This window comes from Oncorhynchus mykiss, chromosome Y, assembly GCF_013265735.2.
Source record: "Oncorhynchus mykiss isolate Arlee chromosome Y, USDA_OmykA_1.1, whole genome shotgun sequence".
Lineage (NCBI taxonomy): Eukaryota > Metazoa > Chordata > Actinopteri > Salmoniformes > Salmonidae > Oncorhynchus > Oncorhynchus mykiss.
Genome location: NC_048593.1, coordinates 2059308 through 2071873, shown reverse-complemented (window position 1 = coordinate 2071873; position 12566 = coordinate 2059308). Strand labels below are relative to the sequence as shown.

At 42.5% G+C, this 12566-nt stretch overlaps 1 protein-coding gene across 7 annotated transcripts in view; it reads right to left on the bottom strand.

The window, feature by feature from the left end:
• Positions 1-12566, bottom strand: part of LOC110509551 (calcium/calmodulin-dependent protein kinase type II subunit beta) — a 62796-nt gene that overhangs the window by 49468 nt on the left and 762 nt on the right. For all 7 annotated transcript variants that reach the window (XM_036967691.1, XM_036967689.1, XM_036967692.1 and 4 more), the window contains exons 2-6: positions 11097-11191; positions 7127-7186; positions 6887-6941; positions 4110-4175; positions 1179-1251 (exon numbers count right to left, since the gene is read on the bottom strand). In XM_036967691.1, the coding sequence (XP_036823586.1) occupies positions 1179-1251; positions 4110-4175; positions 6887-6941; positions 7127-7186; positions 11097-11191 (349 nt within the window). The remainder of the gene's footprint in view (positions 1-1178; positions 1252-4109; positions 4176-6886; positions 6942-7126; positions 7187-11096; positions 11192-12566) is intronic.

The following is a 12566-nucleotide window of genomic DNA, read 5'->3' as shown; positions in this document are numbered from 1 at the left end:
ATCAGAAGTTTACATACACTTAGGTTGGAGTCATTAAAACACATTTTTCAACCACTCCACAAATGTCTTGTGAACAAACTATAGTGACGACCATCGTTATGTTTGGAGGAAAAAGGGGGAGGCTTGCAAGCCGAAGAACACCATCCCAACCACGAAGCACGGGGTGGCAGCATTATGTTCTCGGGGTGCTTCGCTGCAGGAGGGACTGGTGCACTTCACAAAATAGATGGCATCATGAGGTAGGAAAATTAGCCTCCCCCCTTTTCCTCCAAACATAACGATGGTCATTATGGCCAAACAGTTCTGTTTTATCAGACCAAAGGATATTTCTCCAAAAAGTACAATCGTCTATATAGTATAGTCTGGCTTTTTATGGCGGTTTTGGAGCAGTGGCTTCTTCCTTGCTGAGCGGCCTTTTAGGTTATGTCGATATAGGACTCGTTTTACTGTGGATATAGATACTTTTGTACCTGTGTCCTCCAGCATCTTCACAAGGTCCTTTGCTGTTGTTCTGGGATTGATATGCACTTTTCGCACCAAAAGTACGTTCATCTCTAGGAGGCAGAACGCGTCTCCTTCCTGAGTGGTATGACGGCTGCGTGGTCCCATGGTGTTTATACTTGCTTCCTATTGTTTGTATAAATGATCGTGGTACCTTCAGGCATTTGGAAATTGCTCCCAAGGATGAATCAGAGTTGTGGGGGTCTACAAAAAAAAATTCTGAGGCCTTGGCTGATTTCTTTAGATTTTCCCATGATGTCAAGCAAAGAGGCACTGAGTTTGAAGGTAGGCCTTGAAATATATCCACAGGTACACCTCTAATTGACTCAAATGATGTAAATTAGCTTATCAGAAGCTTCTAAAGCCATTACATAATTTTCTGGAATTTTCCAAGCGGTTTAAAGGCACAGTCAACTTAGTGTATGTAAACTTCTGACCCACTGGTATTATGATACACTGAAATAATCTGTCTAAACAATTGTTGGAAAAATTACTTGTGTCATGCACAAAGTAGATGTCCTAACCAACTTGACAAAACTATAGCTACTATTAACAAGAAATTTGTGGAGTGGTTGAAAAACGAGTTTTAATGACTCCAACCTAAGTGTATGTAAACTTCCGACTTCAACTGTATTGTGAAAATAGTGCCAAAGTGATTAAAATAATCTGTAACTCACCTTGAGGTCTCTGTGTACCACACCCGACTGGTGACAGTGTAGCACGGCCTCCAGGATCTGCTGGATGCAGTGACTGTATAACAACACCAGGGGGAGTCGGTTAGTCTCTGCCAGTGTGCTGCATCTGATCTGTGTTCCGTGTGGTGTATTGCAGTGCTTTTAAATTGTGCAAGACAAATTATGTTCTATTCTATGTAAGTCCCAAAAGTGGAAACTCCAAGCTAAAATCAAGCACCCCTCAACTTTCAAGTATTTGAAGGTATTTGATACACACACACTTGTACAGTAAAAGTGCATGAACATGTCAATACACCCACGGCTCAAGTCCACTCCTGTGTCTTTCTGTCGTGAATGACATTCTGTGTTATCACTGGACTACAAAGGAGTGGATGCTCTTGAATATCAGCATACCTAAAACACTCCACATTGACTTGAACAGTGGAACCTGCCACAGTGTGTGTGTGTGTGTGTGTGAACACCTGCCAGCGAGATGTTGAAGAGGAACTGCACTATACGAGTCAGGCAGCGTAGGAGTGCGCCTGCATGCCTGAGTGCGTCCATGTGTGGGTGTTTATGTATAGGTGTGATCCTGTACATCCTGCTAGTGGGGTATCCTCCATTTTGGGATGGAGCCTATGACGTGAGTTACACACACACACACAGACACACTCGCATGCAAGTGCACACTCACAAGCACACAAACACTGTCACCTCTGTCTATTAATCTGTTTGACAAAAAGGAGGGTGTGTGTGTGTGTTTAGGAGAGGCTATGTCAAACTTGGTGACTTTCTCTGGCTTATTTTTTTTTTAAATGTGTCAAACACAAAATAGAAATTAGACAATTTATACAATTATAACAATTACAATTACAATTTAAAATGTTAATTTCACTCCCAGTTTCTTTGACTGAGAAATACTTTCCCTCTAACTCTTTATCTCTGACTTTCACTTTCTTTTGTTGCCAAATACAACCAGTCTTGGACAGACAGACGGACAGAACACATGCAATGCGGGCAAAAATCTGAACACACACACTCAGGGTAGGGCAATGTAGCAAATTTCACACACACCATGAAATATGTATGTGCACTTCCAATCTTTTCTCAATTTCCTCTACCCCTCATACAGTACTCCCTATATCCTTGCTATTTTCTAACTCACCTCTTTCACTCTGTCCAATTTCCCTTTCTCTCTCTCCCACCCCCACAACGCCTCCACAGTCAAATTGATTTAAGTCTGTCTGTCTGTCTGTCTGTCTGAGTGCAATGGAAAGGTAAAACTGAGAGTAACATTGAACAGGAGAGAGGGAGAGTAAGAGAGACTCAAAATGGCAATGTTTCCCATGTCAATTTTAGTTATTTAAACTTTATTTATTTTGTATTTTTCACCCCTTTTTTCTCCCAATTTTGTGGTATCCAATTGGTAGTAGTTACATTCTTGTCTCATCGCTGCAAATCCTGTATGGACTCGGGAGAGGCGAAGGTCGAGAGCCATGCGTCCTCTGAAACACAACCCAACCAAGCCGCACTGCTTCTTGACACATCGCTAGTGCGCGATGAGACAAGGATATCCGACCAGCCAAACCCTCCCTAACCCGGACGACGCTGGGCCAATTGTGCGCCGCCCCATGGGCCACCCGGTCGCGGCCGGCCGCATGCGACAGAGCCTGGACTCGAACCCAGAATCTCTAGTGGCACAGCTAGCGCTGCGATGCAGTGCCTTAGACCACTGCGCCACTTGTGAGGACTATTTAACCTTTATTTAACTAGGCAAGTCAGGTTATGGCAAAACAGGTTATGGCAAGAATACGAAGGAGAGGGGAGGGTAACCTTTGACAATGTATTAATTGATCTGACTTTATTAAACAACACCATTTGCCAGAGTAGCCTATAATTCTCTATAGAGCAGAGTTTGTGTGTAATGTAGATAATTCTGCACATGGGCAGATTTGTTGCTATTGGGAAGAGGGTTCCAGAGAATTCGGGAAATGCAGCCTCTCCGTAATTAGCATTCTAAGTAACAGAATTTAATATAACAGCATAGTATAATGCTACTCCAAGACAACAACAAAACGTTACAATTTCTTATGAGACTTCAGGTTGATTGTGCGAATGGTCATATTTCTCTCATGAGGCACGCCACTAGGTAAAATGTGTGCTTTGATTGAATAGGCCAACAGTTTGTTAAAAGCAGTTACTTTGGTAGCTATGTCTAATAAGGTGGAAGTCAAATTTTTTTTTGCCATGACATTCCAGAGATATAGAAGAGATAGTATGACGACACATGATTGGCTCTTGGTACAAGGAACCAAACAGTTGATTGGTGCATTGAAAAAAAACTGCAGAAGACAAGAGTGAACTAAAAAAATAATACAGTAGCCACTGGAATAGCAACTGTTTATTTGCCAGGTAAAGTACCCCGGCTATAGTTATTCTCCACATTCTAACAACGACACTATCTTTAATCTATTTCTGCATCACATTCATGGGATGTCGCTCAGTTTCCCGCAACAAACAACAACTAGCTAGCTAACATAGCACGGGAACGAGCTACCGCGCCATCTACAGTAGGTTAGTCATGAAAGCTGGAAAAGTTAGTTAGCTGCTAGCCAATCAATCTAGAAGCCTGTCTTTTTATTCGGGTTACAACGTTCTGTTTGTATGTGTTGTAAACGTTGACTCCTCACTCTTTGATTGGTGTAGCTAATATTGCACCTATCTAGCTATGTTAGCTAAGTAGGTCATAGAATGTGAGCCAAACAGACGGTAAGTTATTAGCTCACGTTAGCTAGTAAAACTCAGAATGACACTGGCTGCAGAAACTAGTGGAAAGCCCTTGAATTGAATTGAGAGAGAGAGAGAGAGAGAGCACATGATAGAGCAAGCTGATGGATACATGGAAGAGGGTGAACTGTGTAAAAAGGTGTTTACCTGGCATCTGCTTCACTGTAGTACTCTCTGGCCACAATGTCCTCAAACAGCTCTCCACCTGTCACTCTACAACACAAAGAGACAAGTTTACACACACACACACACACACACACACACACACACACACACACACACACACACACACCCTTACAAAAGAAAACGTGGCAATGCAGTTTCACATGTGAAAATCACATTGAGCTTAAACATATTTTCACATGTATTACATTCAGAGAAAAAAATAAAATAATAATGTAACCTTTATTTAACTAGGCAAGCCAGTTAAAGAACAAATTCTTATTTACAATGACAGCCTACTCCGGCCAAACCCGGACGACGCTGGGCCAATTGTGCGCGGCCCTATGGGACTCCTAATCACGACCGTATGTGATGCAGCCTGGATTCGAACCAGGTACTATAGTGACGCCTCTTGCACTGAGATGCAGTGCCTTTGACCACCACACCCCCTTATCACATGTGCAGAGAATAACATGTTTTCACCTCACAAGTGAATTGCAAGTTCACATTTGAAAAACATGAATATGTGAAAATCACATTTGCAGTTTAACGTGTAAGAACTCTTCAAACTTTCACATGTGGAATTGCAAGTTCACATGTGGGGGTGAAATAGTGTTATTCTCTGCCACCTTTTCACAAGTGAAATGTTTCCACAAGTGGAATTGCAAATTCTGTAATGTCATTCTGTAAAAAGGTTACTTAACCTAATAATTATTTCTGAGCCATCCGCTCCATTATTATTATTGTAATCCTCCATAGTGTTGAATTGATATACATGTACTTAGCGCTACCATTAGGGAGAGGCATCTCTCTCTGTTACTACTGCAGACACCCGCCTCGTTTCTTCGTACGTCGGTCCGTGACCGTTGGAAGAAGCCCATTGAAAAGAACAGAGAAGCTAGCTCTCTGTGTCTCCTTGTTTTTTATCCTGTTTTCTGGTTTTTACAGATGGTTGTTTTTTCAAAATCAAGAGATAAACATGTTTAACTAAACTGTGTTGAGTTTTCTGTTCATTTTGATGTATAATTTAATTGTTTTGACCGAGTGAAAAACTAATGAGGTTATCCTATTTACATGAGTGTAGCCAAGCTAAGAAGCTAGCTTGTGTGCATATGAACCACGCTAATGATGTATTTTAGAAGGTAACTTTTTGTGAAATGTATATCTAATGGTCGCATGCTAATTGCTAACTGCTAGCTAGCTTAGTGATAGGCACGAGCTAGCCTTCCATTTTGTCCTAGCTAGCTATTTTTTAGCTTTTGTTAGCTGTCCATTGTTTTTTGTTACATTTAATGCACAGGCTTAAAAGGGATTTTAACGTATTTGAAAGTGTGGCATGTTTGCTTTTGTGAATGTGTTTGCTTATGGAATGAATGTAAACAAATACTTTTCTACAATGAGATGGTTTTGAAATAGCGCTATCAGAGTTAGTCAGTTAACTTAACCGCCTCATCTGAAAACACCAAAATACATCATATATACAGCTAAAAACAACCAGATGTCAAAAGAAGTCAAATTTGAGGTTAAAGAAATTGTGATTTATCAATTTACCTGATTTTGCTAATCATTACTTTGAACAAACTCAAAACGTAAATATTCTTGTAATGCTTTTAATATTTATTTTATATTTAACTAGGCAAGTCAGTTAAGAACAAATTCTTATTTACAATGACGGCCAAACCCGGACGACGCTGGGCCAATTGTGTGCCGCCCAATGGGACTCCGAAACACGGCCGGATGTGATACAGCCTGGATTCGAACCAAGGCCTGTAGTGATGCCTCTTACACTGCGCCACTTTTTATATAAAAAATGTTTTTAGCAAATTCTGAATTTGCGATTTATCACAGAAAATCCTGCGATTAACTTAATGAACTTTTGTTTAAGTTTGACAGCCCTATTTTGAATTGAACAGAAACTTGGTGCCCCTCTAACGGTCAAGATACCCGGGGAGACCCGGGTTCTAACTCTGCCGGTTACAAAAGAACATGTGAAACTTAGAATATCACATGTGAAATGTTGGGAAACCACTATTTTGTGTTCATGTGAAAAATCCATGTGAATCAAATCAAATTTATTTTATATAGCCCTTCGTACATCAGCTGATATCTCAAAGTGCTGTACAGAAACCCAGCCTAAAACCCCAAACAGCAAGCAATGCAGGTGAAGAAGCACGTGAAACTTGTGAAACTTCACAAGTTAATGAAAAACACTTTTCACATGATTTATTCATACATGTGTCCAAAAACCACGTGTTTTTTCAGGTGATTCTTTTACATGTTTTTTTGTAAGGACACACACACACACAAATGCACGCACGTACACATGCAAGCACACACAACCAAATATGCATGCACACGCACACACACACCGGAGGGGGATGTCCTCATTAGGGGGAAACCCTCAGCTCTGCAGGAATCTCTCTGGCAGGGTTGCCATGGAGACAGGCTCCACTGCGGGGCAGTATATGTGTGTGAGTGAGTGTGTGTTTGTGTGCATGTGTGGAAGGCTAAAGATGGAACTGAGTGTGTGCAAAGGGGGGATGGTTATGCAATTGGGGGAAATCTCCTTGGAAACGGGGAGAGAAGGACCGAAAAAGAGGAGTGAGAAGAAGCAATGAAGAAGGAAGAGGAGAGGGGGAGTATGAGAGGAGAGGGAGATAAGAAGGAAGGCGAGAAGGAAAATGGAATGGAAGGGAAAGGAAAGAGAATGGGAGGAGGGAGCGATAAAATATATAGAGAGGGATGTGAGCGCTGCCACTCACAGGTCAAACAGAAGGTAGTGGAAGCCCTCCTCTGATATACTGTCATGGAGACGAACTAGAGGGAGAGAGAGAGAGAGAGAGAGAGAGAAAGGGTGGGTGGGTAGGGAGAACCGAGTGAGAGAGAGAGGAAGGAGAGAGAGGGGGGAGAAGAGAGATGGGTTGAGAACGTCAGCAGAAAGCTCTATTCTATTCCTGTGCTGCAGCAGAACCAGCAACAGGGAGAGAGTTACAAGTACTGACCGATATTGGAGTGTTTGAGCAATCTGCAGATCCTGGCTTCTCGCTCCAGCTTCTGGTGATCTGAGGAGAGAAGATGGAGATATAATCTTGGTACAATCATATGATGCAATATTATCTTTGATATTATCTCAAGAGAAGGATATCAAATGTTTGCTGTAAGTGTATCCAACAGGATGCGAGCAAGATTGAAAAATATGACGTCTCCATCAATATAAGTATGGGCACGCACACGCACACACTCCTGCCCACATACAGTGTTGTATATACCCTGAGGGTTGCATTTGCCCATATTAACTCCCCATAATAAGGGATGGAGGGAGAGGGGAAGGAGTGGAACCAAGAAGACAAGAGGAGAGATACAGAATAGAAAGCAATAGAGAGATATTTCAGTTGAAATAAAGAAGAATCTGTTGACACACACACAACCTATTTTTTCCCCAGAGGGAAGTGTTGGCCTTTGTATGTAAATAATCCATACATATCTTAGATATTAGGTTGTGTCAGAGATCAGGAGATAAAGGAGAGGGAGATAGAATGGAAAGTTGCGCAGACTGGGTTTGAACACATGCCTCCAGGAGCATGTGTGGTCCAGGGGCGAAGCACTACCATTAGATCAGCACCTAGCACTTCGACTAATTTGAAGTAAAACATGTTTTGCATAAAAAGGTTGAAAAACACAGCTTCTAGCCTGTTTTTCCCTGTAGTCCAAGGTGTCCTCCTCCAGGTTCCAGCTGCAGCACAGAGCTCTGCAGTATCTGACCTATTAAAAGTAGAACACTGTTGTACATGGTGGGTGCCAGTGTGTTGTGTCAGGTAACACTTTCCGGGACTTCCACTAGGAACTTAGTAACGGGTACTATAGCGTTTTACAATATAGTACAACCCAGCCTTATATACTGTATAACAGCCAGTTCAGCTCAGCCCAGTTATGCCAGGGGTTTGTTCAATAGGGTGCGATGTTACGGAAAGTTTAGAAAGAAATGTGTTATATAGAACATAATATGTACACACAGTACCGGTCAAAAGTTTGGGTTTTTCTTTATTTGTACTATTTTCTACATGGTAGAAAAATAGTGAAGACATCAACACTATGAAATAACACATATGGAATGATGTTATAACCAAAAAAGTGTTAAACAAATAAAAATATATTTTTCGATTTTAGATTCTTCAAAGTAATCACCCGTTGCCTTGATGGCAGCTTTTCAACCAGCTTTGTGAGGAAAGCTTTTCCAACAGTCTTGAAGGAGTTACCACATATGCTGAGCACTTGTTGGCTGCTTTTCCCTCACTCTGCGGTCCATCAAAAAACATCTCAATTGGGTTGAGGTCGGGTGATTGTGGAGGCCACTCATCTGATGCAGCACTCCATCACTCTCCTTATTGGTCAAATAGCCCTTACACAGCCTGGAGGTGTGTTTTGGGTCATTGACCTGTTGAAAAACAAATGATAGTCCCAGTAAGCGCAAACCAGATGGGATGGCATATCACAGCAGAATTCTGTGGTAGCAATGCTGGTTAAGTATGCCTTGAATTGTAACCCTGCCAGAGAGATTCCTGCAGAGCTGAGGGTTTCCCCCTAATGAGGACATCCCCCTCCGGTGTGTGTGTGTGCGTGCGTGTGCAAAGCACCACTCACACCATCACACCTCCATGCTTCACGGTGGAAACCACACATGCGGAGATCATCCGTTCACCTACTCTGGGTCTCACAAAGATACAGCGGTTGGAACCAAAAATCTCAAATTTGGACTCATCAGACCAAAGGACAGATTTCCACCAATCTAATGTCTATTGCTCCTGGTTTTTGGCCTCAAACAAGTCTCTTCTTCTTATTGGTGTCATTTAGTAATGGTTTCTTTAGAGAAATTCAAGGCCTGATTCACACAGTCTCCTCTAAACAGTTGATGTTGAGATGTGTCTGTTACTTGAACTCCGCAAAGCATTTATTTGGGCTGCAATTTCTGAAGCTGGTAACTCTAATGAACTTATCCTCTGCAGAAGAGGTAACTCTGGGTCTTCCTTTCCTGTGGCGGTCCTCATGAAATCCAGTTTCATCATAGCGCTTGATGGTTTTTGCGACTGCTCTTAAAATAAACTTTCATAGTTCATGTCTTAAAGTAATAATGGACTGTCATGCTTATTTGAGCTGTTCTTGCCATAATATGGACTTTGTCTTTTACCAAATAGGGCTATCTCCTGTATACCACCCCTACCTTGTCACAACACAACCGATTGGCTCAAATGCATTAGGAAGGAAAGAAATTCCACAAATGAACTTTTAACAAGGTACACATGTTAATTGAAATGCATTCCAGATGACTACCTCATGAAGCTGACCCACTGGAATTGTGATACAGTCAATTATAAGTGAAATAATCTGTAAACAATTGTTGGAAAAATTACTTGTGTCATGCACAAAGTAGATGTCCAAACCGACTTGCCAAAACTATATTTTGTTTACAAGAAATTTGTGGAGTGGTTAAAAAACGAGTTTTAATGACTCCAACCTAAGTGTATGTAAACTTCCGACTTCAACTGTATATAGTTTGACATGAAGATTAGAGAATGTCATCGGCTCTATTTATTACACTTCTATCTGCATCACTGAATACACCCCAGGCTCGCTCTCTCTCTTCATTAGATATCTACTATTGGCTAGCAACAGCTGACAACCAGGTGTATCTAAATAGTTTAAGATATCCTCCTCTTCTTGCCTCCCCTCCTCCATTTGTATTCTGCACTGATGTGAAAGCAAATTCAGCTGTCCTGTTCTCTCACGTCAGCTCAGAGGGAGAGGAGACAAGGGGAATTTAGACTGTTGACTTGAAAAGCATCCTTGGTGTTGTTCAGTATTCTCATGTGAGGTGTGTGTGTGCGTATCTTACAGGTTTCTCGAGGAAACTGTTAATTGTTTATTATTTATATCCTATTATACGTATTATTTACATCCTGAGACTGGCCTCTGAGACTTCCTGTTCCTGTCCAGACAGGAAGCTGTCACCATAGATAATGCAGTAGTCAGTGCTGAGCAACTAGTACAGGAACTGCACACACAAACACGCACGCAGGCATGCACGCACATACACACACACACATCACACACACACACAGCCTGAACCCTCTCTATGAGGACATGGAGCGAGCAGTTTTGGTTTCGTGACAAAACAGACCAAATCAGAGATGAGGAACTAGATCCCTCAGGCTGGGGGGGCATGCTGTCATGTGTGTGTGTCCTCATTTCCTTGTGTCCTCTCCTTGCCTCTTCTCTTCCTGTTCTTTCCATCGTCTGCTCTAAGAATAGAATATGGAGGGCCAGCTCTTTAAGATGTTCAGCTCTTTCAGATCAGCGTAAATGGAGGAGGAGATGACGGAAGGTAGCAACTGTAGACTATTGAGATGCAGCCTTTGTCTCTAAATGAAGCGCTTCGGTGGTTATCATGCCATATCTGTTGGCAGTAGAAACGGTTCTCCTCTCTCGCTATCTCTCTCTATCATTTGCTCTCTCTCTATCATTTGCTCTCTCTCTCTCTCTATCATGTGCACTCTCTCATGTGCTCTCTCTCAAGAGGAGCATAAATTACTGTCTCACTCTTTAGAACCAAGCATCAGCTAAAATATGCTAATGTAAGCTTGCAGATCTGGGACAGCAGTAGCACATACACACACAGACACACACACGCATGCACGCACATATACACTTAGAGGCAGTGTGAGGAGGAGGAACAATCAGCCAAACGCCTCTGCTTTCTCCTGTTAGCTTCAGCCACTGATGAGCAGACGTACCCATTTTCTCTCTTTCTCTCCATCCCTCCTTCTCTCGCTCTATCACACACACACACACACACACAGCATAGAGATGGGGACTAAGCAAACGTTAGAGTGTCTAATTTAACACAGTTTACCCACTGTGCAGATATTCTACAGTTGGCACTCAGTTTTTGTGTGTGGGATGGTGTATGTGTCTCACCTCTGGCTGAGAGCTTTTTGGTATTGATGATTTTGGCAGCGTACTCCTGGCCAGTGCACAGTTTGACACAGCGGCGCACCACTGAAAACGCTCCCCTGGGAAACAAAGGCAGGTAAAAACAGGTGTTAGATATCATATAGCACTGGCAGCATCTCAATATTCGAGAGTCAATTCCTCTACTGTCTCCTTGTTTCCTTTCCTTCATTCCCACTGATCTGAAAGAACTGGACAGGTTGAAGGCATATCCTTGTCCACTACCCCTCTACTGCTTTCACCTAGTATCCTGTCATTTCACATCTGCCAGTCATGAGTGAAGACATTTCTCCTGTATGGAGTCATTAGAGTGTGACACACAGCACAGCAGCACATCCTTCTTAGGATATATACAAATGAGACGACTCAAGAGAAAACAACAAAACTGTCTTTCAAGGATATCTCTCTGTGTGTCCATGTATGCACGTGTCCGTGAGAGAGCGAGACACGGTGTGCATGTGTGTACTGTAGCAGTGCTGGTATTTTGGGGAGTGCTTGCATAACTAACTCAGCAGGGAAAAACAGCAGTAACTGTCTCTGTCGTTTCTCTGAGCAATATATAGACGTTACACAATACACACACACCCTTACCCGTCCACTGTGTCTCACACACTCTCAGGCATACACTTGACCCCACGTCTCTCACACACACACACTCGTAGATGCAATGACAGGTGAGTGTGTAAGGGTATACACAGGGAATACTCTGAGTCAGAAACAGTAGGCTTACGGCAGCAAAGAAAGACAGAGAATGACCTGAGAGACACACATGCACACACAAAAACGTATATTACACACCCCACACATGCTTGCACGTACACACACACTCACACACCAAAAAGGGACAAACTGCCATCCTTACATGAACTGTGGTGTAGTGAAGGTCCTGTTATCTACTGGGCAGCTGCTGCTACCACAGCATGGTTATTGTCTCTGGCTTATAACACAGGCCAGAACACACACATACACACACCAGCGACCCTGCAGTTACATGTACAAGTGTACTACATGCGGTCCCCTAAAGGTCAAGATCTTTCAGTAGAACTCATAGTGGTAGGCTAAACTTATGTTAATACATACAGCAAACGTTTGGTTCTTAATCTCTGCAGTTGTGTTTGCATAAAGATGCATCCTGATCTAGAAAATATGTTTCTCCTCCTGTTTGAGAATGAGGAGAATACCACCCCCTACCCAGTCCCACCCACACACAGCCTGACACACCTATCTTGCTGTGGCACATAAACTCACTGTCCAATTTTTCTCTCTCTCTCAAGCACAGGAGCTTGGTGGCACCTTAATTGGGGAGGACAGGCTCATGTTAAAGGCTGGAGCGGAGTCGGTGGATTGGCAACATATACTTTGAACACGTTTCCATTTGTTTGATGCCATGCACTCCGTTCCAGCCATTATTATGAGCCGTCCTCCCCTCAGCAGTCT